The sequence below is a fragment of the Ursus americanus genome, chromosome 29 (genome assembly GCF_024610735.1).
Source record: "Ursus americanus isolate L20-20 chromosome 29, mUrsAme1.1.p, whole genome shotgun sequence".
Lineage (NCBI taxonomy): Eukaryota > Metazoa > Chordata > Mammalia > Carnivora > Ursidae > Ursus > Ursus americanus.
In genome coordinates this window covers 12733783-12748780 of record NC_142155.1, presented here as the reverse complement: position 1 = coordinate 12748780, position 14998 = coordinate 12733783, and the positions used below count along the sequence as shown (strand labels likewise).

At 33.2% G+C, this 14998-nt stretch overlaps 1 protein-coding gene across 2 annotated transcripts in view; it reads left to right on the top strand.

Moving 5' to 3' along the window:
- COL19A1 (collagen type XIX alpha 1 chain) overlaps positions 1 to 14998 on the top strand; it is a 286447-nt gene that overhangs the window by 147831 nt on the left and 123618 nt on the right. For both annotated transcript variants that reach the window (XM_087856904.1, XM_087856903.1), the window contains exon 16: positions 8736 to 8789. In XM_087856904.1, the coding sequence (XP_087713030.1) occupies positions 8736 to 8789 (54 nt within the window). The remainder of the gene's footprint in view (positions 1 to 8735; positions 8790 to 14998) is intronic.

Sequence of the window (14998 nt, the reverse complement as noted above, 5' to 3'; positions counted from 1 at the left end):
GGGAAGGCCAGTGGAAGGAAGATAAAAAGAGAAAAGTCTTTGGGGCACTTGAGTGGCTCAGTCCATTAAGAGTTGGATGCTTGATTTCGGCTCAGGTTATGATCTCAGGGTTGTGAGATCGAGCCCCATGTTGGGCTCCACACTAAGTGCGGTGTCTGCTTGAGATTCTCTCATCTCCCTCTGCCCCTCCCCCTGCTCATGTGTGCACACTCTGTCTAAATAAATAAATAAATAAAATCTTAAAAGAGAAAAGTCTTCAATATATGTTTTTAATATATTTTTAAAATTCCTTTATTACAGTATGCAGCATTTTCCCCTCTTAAAAGTTTGGTTTTTACCACCTAACTCAATGAGTTGCTACTTACTTAGTCTGATATTGTATTAACCATCTTCACAGTTATCTGCATTAAATTCATAGGTCTTTTATGTGGTGTGTGACTATCTCTGTACTGATTTATGTTTTAACCCCAAAATTACTAGATTAAAGTTTCCTTCAGTCTTGTCACTTATGTTGTATAGCCTAAATATAAAAGTTATTCATGATATTAAATTTGGAATTACATTTGTATCATGTTGTCGATTCTCAGAAGTTATCAGAAGACATTTTAAAGCAACCTATGTGTAGATTATTCCCTCTTTCTGCACTGGAACCATGTCTCCATGTGGTCAGTGACCTACGTCAAAACCAGTCGAAAAGCAGACTGTTGTTATGACCAGACTCATCATTAAAACATAAAAAAGGAATCAATCATATTCTTCCTCATATAAATCATTAAAACATATGATATAAATGGATTTGATAGACCATTGGCCTACCAATTTTTTACTTGTCAGCATGGTCTTGAGTTAACTGAAATCAAACCATTTCATTATTGGGTTAGGGCCAAAATAAAGCAAATTTACATAAAGTTTTTCATAGTCAAGAAAACTAAAAATATAAATTAACAAAATAAGAAAATATTTATGAGAAGTCAATTAAAGTGAGTCAAGAATAATTACCAAATATAAAACTGCATGATTTTAAATGATATAAGCATTTTAAATAACTTGATTGGTTCTATTTCTTATTAATTAATGTTGTATAGATACATTAACCTCTTCAGTTCATGTTGTTTTTTCAAAAAGTAAGTACTTAATCCTCATCAATATGAAATAAATTTAATGCAACTTACGTTTCTTTCTCTAATGAAGGGCAACTCCTCCAAATAGAAGTAGAGCATCTATTTTGCAATTTACCACATAAGAATTAAAAATAACTTGGATTATTTTGATATCAAGTGGGATTTGTGGAAGAATATAAATTTTTTAATAGGAATTTTGGTAGCTATGAAAATTAATGTTCTCACTATAGCAGATGTACCAAGAGAAGTGTAAAGAATCAGGATCTAGTGGTCATTCAGCCATTCAGTGCCTACTACATGCAATTCACAGTACTAGGTAATCAGAGTGGAAGATAACTGAGGATACATACAAATTACAAAGTAGAGTATCTCCTAACAGGGGCAAAAATTCTTGTTAGAGGAAAGTTTGTGGGGAGTACAGATGTCCTACAGTTTTCCAGATTCGCAGACTATATGTTCTATTATTTAATTTATATTTCTGGTGTTAATGGCTGAATCAATAGTGATTGAAAACATGCGATTTCAGAATCTATGTATAAAAAGAGATGTGATTTCTGAGTTCAGAAAACAGAAAAAAGATTATTCCTAAATTTATCTTTGTAACCACATGGAACAATCATAATTCATTATATCTCATGTCCAAAATTCTGGCCGGACTTTCAAATGAAACTATTAAATTTTGAAAGCACTATAGATGAACTCTATGTTTTAAATTGCTGAAGACAGGATAAAATTGTCCATCCAATTATGGAACCTGTTTGCTGTAACTGATAATGATTGAAACATTCCTGTGTACACAAATATTTCATAGAATTTTCTTTCTAATGATGCTTCTTCACATTCTTCTCTTGTCAGTGTTCCTGGAAAGATTTGTCAAGGGTTTTTTTGTTGTTGTTGTTATTTGTTTGTTTGTTTTAGTATATGAGAGAGATTCTGTTGTTTTTTTTAATTCCAAAGACGTCTGTTTTCTAGTGTGCAGTGACAACTACTTATGATAAAATGTTAGGCTTTTTATATATAACATAGAATTCCTTTTCTGAATACTTTCACACCCTAAGGGAAATTCTTTCTTGTGTCATGATAATTCTATGAAATGACATAAGACCAGTCACTCCTTTAGTTTATTAACATAAACATTCTTGATTCCACTTCTCAGAACCACTTCCCATGACTGAACTATGTGAGCCACATTTTTACTAATTCACTTTTGTTTTTTTCTGAGGTCTCCAACTTATCAAATTTGTTCCCATTGTTCTCATATTAAAGGCATGAAATTTTCTATAAAAACAGACAAACTCTGTTTTCCATTTTAATTTTGTACACTCTATTTGAAAGACAGAAAATGTCCTAGTGGTATTTTAAGAATCTGTGAAGATCCTGCTTAATCTTATGTTTCAAGTCTATGAAGCATATTCTAAGGCAATAATCGTAACAGTTAAAATACACTTACTTGCATAACATTTTTGTTGAAGTTGGTTTTGGCTATTATATATTCTGCAACATCCCTAGCAAGGGAGTGCAAATAATATTTCAAAATGAAACTTCCCTCTTTTACTTTAGCTTCTTTCTTTGATTAAGTAGTTATGAATCTATCTTGCCTCTTTTCACAAATGAAAATGTGTTTAAATGCAATTAATCTACCCTATTAACTCTACTAAACATCTGCTGTATTTGTTAAACACTTCAAAATTCTGTTCTGAACCAGTTAATTCTAAGTAATTTCTCAGTTAAATATTTACATGGACTTCCATAATGATAAGCTCTAGCCTGTTTTAAGTAATCAGCAGATTGTCCACAGAGAGCTATGTGTCGTGTAACACACTGTAATAGCTGTCCCCTGGAATTTAAAATGGTTTAGCTGCCTTGGACTATTTTTTACACAGTTTTATCCTAGCCAGAAGAGGTAATAGCCTTATGAATTCCTTTCCCTATCAACATTTTTAATGTCCAGAATTCCACTTAAAAAAAAGAAAAAAGAATGAATGCCTGTGTAGACATATGAAGATGTTTACATCACGAATCTCCAAAATACGTTCTTATACTTTGAGAAAAGCAATAAATCCTCATGTTTATGAAATTTTAGGAAAAATCCAGTTTACAGTTATTTTCATTGCACACTAAATACATGAAAAAAGTAGAAAAAATAAATCAGCATTACTCTTCAGCAAACGAAATCAAAGAGGAAAATAATGCACAGATTGTACATAAGATACAATTCTCTAACTTGAAAAGTGGTATACATCTATAAAACATCAAATAGTGGTCAAAGATTTAAATAAGTTTCATAATAGAGGTGATATCATAAGTGGTAAATAATTCTTAAGTGAACTGTAAGACAATTTTACTTTCGGGTATCAGATAATTAAATGAATACTTTAGATGAGAAATACAGACAAGACAGAAAGTTCTCCAATTTGGTATTTAAGTTAAAGTTTTGAAAAAAGTATGATTAGATGTTGACCAGAAATCTGTTTCCTACCACCATGACCCAGTATTATCCCATACCAGTGTTTTCTTCCTTATGATCCAATTTACTAAGTATCTATTGAATCTCTTCTATAAATGTGGTAGAGATAAAAAAAAAATGATGATCTGTCCTCTAGGACTCCTAGTAAACTAAGAGAATAAATAAAGTACACACATAATGGCATTAAGGCCAGAGTAAGAAAGAATTGTGGGAAGGGTCTGAGACAAATGCTGAGCTCTACCCAAGTTTAGGTAGGCTGGAGCTTAGGTATATGTATAATTTTCAATAGTAAGTGATCAGCAAATTCACTATTTGACTTTGCTAGTTGGAAGTAGTAGTAAACTGGATAATTGTAAATAATGAATCAACCCCAAATTTTAATTTCTTATTTTGGGAAAAAATATGATTTTTCTGTAGTTGGTTGACCTATGTTTTACTAATGGCAATGCTGATACTATTTTTCTTTGTAAATGTTAACTAATATTCCATAAAGACACCTCTAAATATTCTGAACGTTAATGCAACATGGCTAGGATTAAAAATTGGTCATGGATAATTCAAATAATGAATAATCCATTTGAGATTAAAAATAATTCCTAAACTTTTCATTAAAAATCTCCCTGGTTTCTAGACTTAGCAAATATAAGGTAGGGGTGGGACATGGGTTTCAGAATCATGAACATTTAGGAAGCATATTAGTGGGCTTATGTGTGTGTGTACCATTTAGACTCTACACACAAAAGGTTCTCATAAATATTTTTAAGTCCATTGAATCTATTCCAAATCAAGTTTAATATTTTTGCATTTTTGTAGGCTTTTGTATATAATTTCTCCAACTAAGGGAGTGCAATTTTGATTATATGTGGCTCAGAATTAATTGTACTCCCGTCATGAATATTTGGTGTGTGTATATTTTAGTAGCTCATGTTTAAAAACACTGAAAGAGCTGTCAACATTTGGACAGATATCAAAAATGTTATATATAAGTTTGACTATTCATGAAATGATAATAGTTTCCTAAGGGTAAAAGGAAGGATTTTAATCTAGAGCCAAGATTGTGTCAGTCTTTTAAAAAATGACACAACTCCCTGTAATTATATTATAATTAATACTTGGTATATTTGGATTTTAAAAGTTGTTTTTCTTATGTGCATTATAAATGTACCATCCTAAAGTTGGCCTAATTAGCCAAATTTCCTCGGTTATATATCATTTGGCAGGTGTTTTTTGTAAAAAAAAATCAAACAAAACTGATCACTTTTTTCATTCCTTGTTTTTTATTCCTGCCTAAATCAATAAAACATAGGCTTTCTATGCCCCTATAACAATAAATTGTTCCAAGAACAGGGTGCCTGGGTGGCTTCGGTTAGTTAAGGCATCTGCCTTCAGCTCAGGTCATAATCCTGGGATCCTGGGATTGAGTCCTGAATCAGGCTCCCTGCTCAGCGGGGAGTCTACTTCTCCCTCTGCCCTTCCCCCTGCTCATGCTCTCTCTCTCTTGCAAAAATAAATAAATAAAATCTTTAAAAATTAACAAATAAAAATATATAGTTTCAAGAGTAGATAAAAGAATTAAAGTAATAAATACATATATTTTACTAGTGTTTTGTAGTGAAAGAATCAGAAAGATTTGAGGAAACACTGAGGATTTGTGATACATGCAGAATTTTTTGTATTAATGCTTTCTGAAAATGAGTTACAGTAATTTTTATTAAATACTGATAGCTTTAAACAAATGGAAGCTATCTGAATGAAAAATTATGTTTAGAGCTTTTTTCTATTCAAAATAAAATTAGATGTTGAAATTATGCATATTATGACATTTATTAAAGCATTTTCTTCTATAAAAAATGAATATATACATAATAAATAATTATAGGTCATCACAGCACATCTGATTTTTTAGTTTAAAGGTAACCACAACTTTTAAAGAAAAAGGTCAGAATGTATAAATGTATCCTAAATTTTTTAAAATTAGGTAACAAAAGAATGTTTCTTCTGGAATGGAGGTAAATTCAGATTTGTTTGAATCTTTATTGCTAGATTTCTTATTTATTCCAAACCATTTAAGCACTTAATATATGATAGGTTAATCATAAATATTTGTAAAACTCTTCGAAAATTATTGGCTTTACCCAAAAACTTAACTAAAGTGAATTGATTTTCCAGTATGTTTTTTTCACTCAGACATTAATAGGTCCATAGTGTGAATAAGACAGATTCTACCTGTTGTCCTTAGAGCTTGGTGAATCATTATCTGCACAATCATTTAAATGAACTTAAGATAAGTACTTTAAAGGTCAAGTACAAGGCACTTTAAAACTGATGAACCAAGACTCTCATCCCTTCCCGTGGAAAGTCAGGGAAGGTCAGGCTGGGTTTTCTTTTCTTTTTTCTTTTTTCTTTTTTCTTTAAATTCAAGTTAGTTAGCATATAGTGTATTATTAGTTTCAGGGGTAAAATTTAGTGATTCATCAGTTGCGTATAATACCCGGTGCTCATTACGTCCTGTGCCCTACTTCATGCCTGTCACCCACCCACCTCCACTTCAGCAACCCTTACTTTGTTCTTTATAGTTAAGACTCTCTTATGGTTTGCCTCCCGCTGTTTTTATCTTATTTTATTTTCCCTTCCCTTCCCCTATGTTTATTTTTTTCCCTTAGATTCCACATATGAGTGAAATCATATGGTATTTGTCTTTCAAGGACTGACTTATTTCCCTTAGCAAAATACACTCTAGTTCCATTTAATCATTACAAATGGCAAGATTTCATTCTTTTTGATGGCTGAGTAATATTCCATTGTATATATATACCACATCTTCTTTATCCATTCATCAGTCAATGGAGATCTGGGCTCTTTCCATATTTTGGCAATTTTGGACATTGCTGCTATAAACATTGGGGTGCATGTGCCCCTTTGAATCACTATGTTTGTATTTTCTGGATAAATACCTTGTAGTGCAATTGCTGGGTCATAGGGTAGTTCTATTTTTAACTTTTTGAGGAACTTCCATACTGTTTTCCAGAGTGGCTGCACCAGCTTGCATTCCCACCAATAGCGTAAGAGAGTTCCCCTTTCTCCACATCCTTGCCAACATCTATTGTTTCCTGAGTTGTTAATTTTAGCCATTCTGACTGGCATGAAGTGGTATCCCGTTGTGGTTTTGATTTGTATTTCCCTGAGGATAAGTGATATTTAGCATTTTCTCATATGTCTCAGCCATTTGTATGTCTTCTTTAGAGAAATGTCCATTCATGTCTTCTGCCCATTTCTTGACTGGATTTTTTGTTTTCTGGGTATTGAGTTTGATAAGCTCCTTATAGATTTTGGATACTAGCCTTTTATCTGATATGTCATTTGCAAATACCTTCTCCCATTCTGTAGGCTTCTTTTTAGTTTTGTTGATTGTTTCCTTTGCTGTGCAGAAGCTTTTTATCTTGATGAAGTCCCAATAGTCCATTTTTGCTTTTGTTTCCCTTGCCTCTGAAGACATGTCTAGTAGGAAGTTGCTATGGCCGAGTTCAAAGAGGTTTCTTCCTGTGTTCTCCTGTAGGATTTTGATGGATTCTTGTCTCACATTGAGGTCTTTCATCAATTTTGAATTTATTTTTGTGTCTGGTATAATAAAGTGGTCTAGTTTCATTCTTCTACATGGCTATCCAATTTTCCCAACATCATTTGTTGAAGAGACTCTTTTTTCCATTGGATATTCTTTCCTGCTTTGTCAAAGATTAGTTGACCAAGTAGTTGTGGGTCCATTTTTGGGGTCTCTATTCTGTTTCATTGACCTAAGTGTCTGTTTTTGTGCCAGTACCATACTGTCTTGATGATTACAGCTTTGTAATACAGCTTGAAGTCCAGAATTGTGACCAGGCTGGGTTTTCTTAAGATCAGTTTGGCATGATGTGGAGAATGGGGGGGTTGGTGTCTGGTTCAAGTAGGAAGCAGAGGAGCAAGCAATAAGTGATGATTAGAGCTATAGGAATGAAAAGAAATAGATGGTTCCAAATATACTTTGGAGATGCACCAACTGAACTTGGTAACTGGATGTGAAAGAGAGATTTGAGAGGGGAAAGTACAGAAGATGAGTTCTAGATTTCTGGCATGAGCACTAACAGGATGTTGTGTGAATTAACTGAGTTGGAGAATGCCAAAAGAGAATCCAGTTAGGGAGAAGACGGTCCTAAGTTCAGTGTTTGATGTGCTAAGTTTCAGATGCCCAAAAGAAGTATCTCAAGCAGGTGGTTGGATACCTACATTGTAAATCTTAGAATCACTGGCTTAAAATATTCAAAGCCCATGGTATATTAGATCATGGCAAGAGAATGCAGACTGAGAAGAAAATGAGCCTAAATTTCCACATTTAAAACATTGAATAGGGAAAGAGGAAGCATCAGGAGAGCTAAGAAGAAACTTTCAGAGAGGCAATAACTACTGACAATTTAAAAAAATATATAGCATCATTTTGAGTTTCATGTTGAGTAAGAATTCCTGTGTAAAAGTAACTGTGACAGTAAGGAGACTTGACTTATAGATTAGCAGCACCTGGGATTTCCTGGGCCTTTTTTATAATCTGAAAAAAAATGCTTTTTTTTTCCTGTCTCCTGATAATGTTGTTGTGAGAAAGTATTAAATAATGTCTATGATATTAAAAATTAAATGTTACGAAAAGACATATATTGAAGCCAACATCATAATCATGTGTTTTCTTAGTGGGTACTTAGAAGAGCTACTCTCAACCAAAAATGTGGCTATATTTATAGAGTTCATATATAGAAAGAACCTTTTTTTTTTCCTGCTTGCAAATATTGTTACTACTTATTTATGTTAGTTTGGTGAAACATAGTTCTGACCACTTGGGAGTCAGAAAGGAAGGAAGTCTGGAGTCTTGAAGTGAACCCTGGCCTCACACCTGGTTTGGAATCGCCTTTTTTTCTTTTCTAGAGTTAGCTCCAAAGACAAACCAGTCACAGAAGGACAATTTACTATTATTACTATATTACAGAGTCTAACTTTGGAAGAGCTCAAATCACTTTAAAAGTTTTGTTTAATGAATAAAATAGGTATTACTTTTCACATCATTCTTTGTGATGCAAGTGTACTTCGAACAGTCTATTAACATGTGTTCTTTCCACCCCCCACAGGGTTCCCTGGGGATACAAGGCCCACAGGGTCCACCTGGAAAAGAAGGTCAGAGGGTAAGTAAACTTGGAACAACTGGCAGGCATTACTATCTCACGGCTTACTTATTTCTGAACATTAATAAAAATAAACCCAAAATACGGCAAGCAGATGGGCATAAGGAGAGTATTAACTATCCAAAGGCTGAAATTTGAGATTTGAGATTTTGACAGAGCTTTTACAATCCAGAAAGTTCTATATACTTTCAAGATTGGCAGCACAAATGTAGAGATAGAGTTTAGGTGAAATGAATTAACTGTAATTTGATCTAGGACACATTGGTCATATTTTAGGTTTTGAGTTAAGCTGATCTTTGCAGAGTTAAGTTGATGAGTATCTTTGTGGAGTTCCTGCTTGTTCATGAATTCTGTAAGGATTGTGGATATTAACTACAGTCTTTAGTTGAATTAAATTATTGACATTAGTGATGCTTTGTAATTCTTCTTTCATTATAGTTTACTGCCTTTGAGATAAAATATGTAGTAAGTGAATAAATTATAGTTGCATTAGTTAGTCTTAGCTTCCCCCAGGAAAGGGAACCCCTGCAGTGATAATGGGTAAGCTTCACTTCAACACTTCAGCAGTGGGTCACCCCATTCTTATGGCTTATTGTTATTACTATTTTCAAATCATTTTAAAATCTTGAAACATTTTATGTGCTTACTCATATGATTATTGTTATTAACTTTTGTTACCTTATAGATGAGGATTATATGACTCAGAGTTTAGGTGATTTGCCTAAAGTCAAAGAGCTAATAAAAAGTAGAGTCAGAACTTGAATATGGAGCTTCTGATTCTAAATCCCACATTCTCTTTTACTGTCCTAGGATATTAACCCCAAATCTCTTTTTTAGTCATTTTTGTTTATCATTCCCAGTTTTGTCCTCTGGCAAATAAGTCTTTTGCCTCAAGTATATCAGAATCCTTCAAGTACTGGGGAACCAGTGATATATTTTACCAAGGTTTACCTTTTATCGGGTTAATAAAATCCCATTTCTCTTAACTCCCTCTTATATGGACTTCTGACTCCCAACATGCTGATAGTATTTCTCAGAAAATACTTATGGACTTTCTGGAGGTATCAAGAATGAAACTGAACATGTGTGGTGTTATTTAGTGCAGAGCAAAATGTGGCGAGTATGCCTTACTATAGACAATGTACCTCTACTGGAGCTTAAGATTGAGCTGATACACTTCTGTGTATTTTTTTAAAACTAATTCCTTCTTCTAAAGCAGCTTTGTTTCTTTGTTTTTATTTATTTATTATTTTTTGGTAGTACAATTAAGATTTGATTTGGACAAAAATCAAAATTAGAAACTAAAAAATTTTATGTTTACTTTTTATTACAAATGGCTAATTCAGTGAACACGAAAGGGCTTAATAAATTTTGATGGTTAAGAGAATAAAAGGAAAAGTTTTGTGAATAATGGCTAAGATTTATGAATCACCTATAATGTGCTAAATGTTTCACATTATTATTTCATTTATTTATTTCTCAAAATAGCTCTATGAGATATGTAATACTATCATCCACATAGAGGAACTGAGGTTTTTAAGCAACTTGGAAAGGACACATTACCAATAAGTGGAACTATGCTGATATTTTAAAATTATTTATAAAGCAGTCCTATCTGTGTTCTGCTCCCAATACCTGTATATACAACTGTAGTTTCCCCATTGGTTCTCCAGCCCCTCTCTATTCAAGAGTTCATTAATCCGCTTGATCAAAGTTTAAGTAATGTCAGGGAGAAAAATAGAAAATAACTTATCTAGATTTAGGTTTTTGACTCTGCCTTAAGCAATTAACTCACTGGGGGCAGAGGACAAGATGAAATGACCTTATGTAGTTAATTTCCAAGCTGCTGATTCTTTTTTTCTCCAATGATAGCCAAGATGTCTAATTGCATCTAGGACCATATTTCCAAGTTAATTTCTATGTTCTGCATCCAGAGGACATTTTCCTTCTAATAACTCTCCTTTCCTGGAAACTGAGTGATAAATTATACCTCCTAGTTAATACCAAATATATAAGGAACTCATGCAACTCAACAGCAAACCCTAGTTACCCATTTAAAAATTGGCAAAAAAGCTGAATAGTTTCTTAAAAGAAGACATACAAATGGCCAACAGGTACATAAAAAGGTGCTAAATATCACTAATCATCAGGAAATGCAAATCAAAACCATGAGGAGATGTCACCTCATACCTGTTAGAATTGCTGTTATCAGAAAGATGGGAGATAACAAGTGCTGGTGAGGACAGGAGGAAAAGGGAACCCTGGTGCACTCTTGGTGAGAATGTAAATTGGTACAACCACTGTGGAAAAGAGTATGGAGGTTTCTCAAAAAATTAAAAATAGAACTTCCTTACAACCCAGCAATTTCACTTCTGGGTGTATGTCCAAAGGAAATGAAATGAGCATTTCATGGAAATATCTGCACTCTCATGATATGCAAACAACTTAAATGTGTATTGACAGATGAATGAATAAAAAAAATGTGATTAGACAAACTCACACGCAGATGTACACAGTGAAATATTATTCAGTCTTAAAAAAGAAGAAAATCCTGCATGGAGGACATTGTGCTAAATGAAATAAACCAGACACAGAAAGACAAATACTGTGTGATCTTATTTATATGTCTAAATCCAAAAATGTCAAATTCATAGAAACAGAGAGTAGAATGGTGGTTACCAGGGACTGGGATGAGGAGGATGGGGGAAATATTGGTCAAGGTGTACAAAGTTTTAGTTATGCAAGATAAATAAGTTCTGGAGATGTAATGTACGACAATGAGACTATAATTAATATTGTATTGTATACTTGAAATTTGCTAGAAGGGTAGATCTTAAGTGTTTTCACCATAAAAAAAGAAAAAGGTAATTATGTGTGAGGTGATGGATATGTTGATTAGCTTGATCATGGCGAATAGTTCACATACCAGATCATCAAGTTGTGTACCTTAAATATACACAATTTTAGTCAACTGTATTCTCAAAATAGAAATACGTAATAATAAACAGATTTTTAGTTCCAATTCCCAAAAACTTATACTCTGTTGGTGGTTTGAGATGGAAATTATAGAGCTAGGTGCATGAGGCTAGGTTGAGGTTATTATGTCTGAATTATTCCTCCTATGGCAGAGTTGTTTGTGTGTGCGTGGTAAGAATATTTGACATGAAATCTACCCTCTTAACGAATTTTTAAGTGCATGACGATATCGCACTTTTGACTTGTACATGTGGTCAATTTGATGTTCCCTTCTTTTATTTTAATGAAAACTTCTGCCAAGTCAGATGTTCATCCATCCCATTGTACAGTTGCCTTTTTGAATCACAGAGAAGGAACCGATCCTTGTCATTGTTAAATTTCATCTTCTGGATTTTAATCCCTAATATCATTCTGTTAGTTTTCTTTTCTAGTGAAATAGCACCCAGCTTTATGTCACCTTAAAATTTGATAAGCCTATCCTCTAAGTCCTCATGCAAATCTTTAATAAATTCTGAACAGAATAGAACCTGACAGTTTCACCTAACACCAGCAAAGGCTGCCATCTTGATTACCACTGATGTTCTTGTGGCATGATAATTAAATCATGTACAAATACATTAAACTCTACCTCCTTCCCACCCACATTTCTTAATTTGGCTTGTAAGATAATTATGAGAGTCCTTGTCAGAGACTAGCTGAAATGAAAAAAATATTCAAATGAGGCTTTTTAAAAATAATAATGCTTCAGATTGAAATTGTACCCTCTCAAAGCTTGCATTTCAGAGGAAGGTGGGTTAAAGAATAAATTAAACTTATGTATTCTTCATGATAATTATGGAGGAACGTATTCAAATTATACAGTTCAACCACTACTTTATGCAAATGTACTCCATTTATAAATATGTATAGTCTCAATAGTTTCATGTTACTTTTATTTTATCCTCTATCAAGAGTAACAGTGTTAGAAACTAAAGAATGTAAAGGAATTTTATAGATGCTGTTAGGCCTGGCTTGTGATTATTACTACCACCTTTCACAAGTGCTGTATTTATTGAGGAAGGAAGCTGGAACAGGTATTATTGACATTATCCACATTTACAAATATTATTTCCAAATACAATCCATGATTTATTCTGCTCTATAAGCTACTTAAAAGGGAAGCAAATTAATTTAAGAAGTGAGCATTCTTACATATTTACAGTTAGGTCCATCTTTAGTGCCACCATGTCTCCTCCACTCAAGAGTTAGGGAGCACTCAGCTCTTTTAGATATATTAATGTACTTGTATGTATATGTGTGTGTATGTATGCACACACACTGCAAGCTAAGACCAGTAATTTTTCCATTTCACTGAAGCTTGCAATAGAAAACAAAAGAAAAATCTATGAATTAAAAAAAAATTTTTTATTAACACATTGTCAACAAAACTCTTATATTTTGATTACAGGTGTTTGACCAGGAAGGAATTAACTATCATTAAGTTAATTGAAATGACATATAAAATATGTGGCAAGTCTTATACACCTTATTCCTGGGTATAAATGTCTTTAATGAAATAAGAACATTTAATTTTATATAAATCATTGATTTCTTCATTTTCCTCAATGGTTAAATAGACAATAGATTCTGCTCTACCAATATCTCACAGTTATGGTTAGTTTCAAACATAGGTGTCACAAAAACCAAAAAACAAATATAGGTGTAACATGTAAAGGTACTTTGAACAATATCAAACATCGTAGAAACATGTTAATATTACTATTGTTATTGTTATTAAGGCATACAGATTTTGATTGATAAATACCTTTTCTTTTTCTCTTTGACCCTTTGTGTACAGTTTTCTATAAGCACAATAAGAAGGGAATAATGAAGGGGGAGTAAACAGAAGTGGAAATGAACCACGAGAGACTATGGACTCTGGGAAACAAACTGAGGGCTTCAGAGGGGAGTGGGGTGGGGGAGTGGGCTAGCCCAGTAATGGGTATTAAGGAGGGCACATATTGCATGGAGCACTGGGTGTTATACGCAAACAATGAATCACGGAACACTACATCAAAAACTAATGATGTACTGGGTGGTGACTAACATAACGTAATAAAAATTTTAAATTAAAAAAAAAAGAACACTATTTTTCTCCAAGAACCACACCAAATTTCTGTTTCAAAGTTGTATTAGTTGATTTTATTCTTTTCATTGGCTTTTAAGTAGCTAAATCTTAGATTATAAAGTGTTCATTTAATAAAATACATGGCAGTATTCTTCTCATACTTAGAAGTTTCTCTTAACCTCAGCAATGTTTCATGGCAATATATATCTGAGATTTATAGTTTTTTTTTCTTTACCTCCTGATTTTCTTCTTTGATTCTGTCATATATATAATATATATACATATATATATATACATTTTTTTTTACTTTGTTATCTTTTTAAAGTCCTACAGGTAAAACATTTGGCCGGCATATTTTTAAGTCTCACATCCTTTATAGATTAACACAATTCTTAAAATTCAGCTTATGTTTAGCACTGACCCTAAGACTCAGATGAAAGCATATCAGAGAGAAGTAAGGGAGAAAAACATGGGGGCCAAGAGAATGTTCAGCCCATAATGGGGTCAGAGAAGGGCCAGAATAGGGACCAAGACATTGCAGAACCAAGAAGCCAACAGAAGAGTATTTCAGAATGTACAGAGGTTGAACAGGATTAAAATTTGGAACAAAGTCAGGGGAAAGATATTGGATAAAAGAAGAGGTGTCTGGAATTGATGCCAGCTGAAAGAAGAGTTTTAGTTGAATAATTGAGAGAGCATTAGAAATGAAAATTGCAAGAAAGGTGTAAATTAGGGGGTGAATTGTGAGGAAGCAGAGACAGCAATGGGGAATCCATTGGAGGCATAAGGACAGGAACTGGATGGGAGCCCAGAAAGTATCTTAGTGAAAAGTGGAGTATTTCAGACAGCTGAGTATGTTCATAGAAGTTTATATGAAATATCTCAAAAAAAAAAACCCGGTATTTATAAAAATTCCCTCTAAGATTTAGATTCCTTGAAGGGTTTCCTAGTATTCTTAATAGAATTTCCCAAAATATAAAAAAAATATATTGTTTTAATGTGACCTTGGATTTTTCCTTTTTTGTCACATTAAGTGCATGTCTGTATAGTCTTGAGATTGGCATAAAACTATCATGGACTTTTTAAAGAAGTCACTCTAGGTCTCTGAAAAGAAAAGCATTTTGCT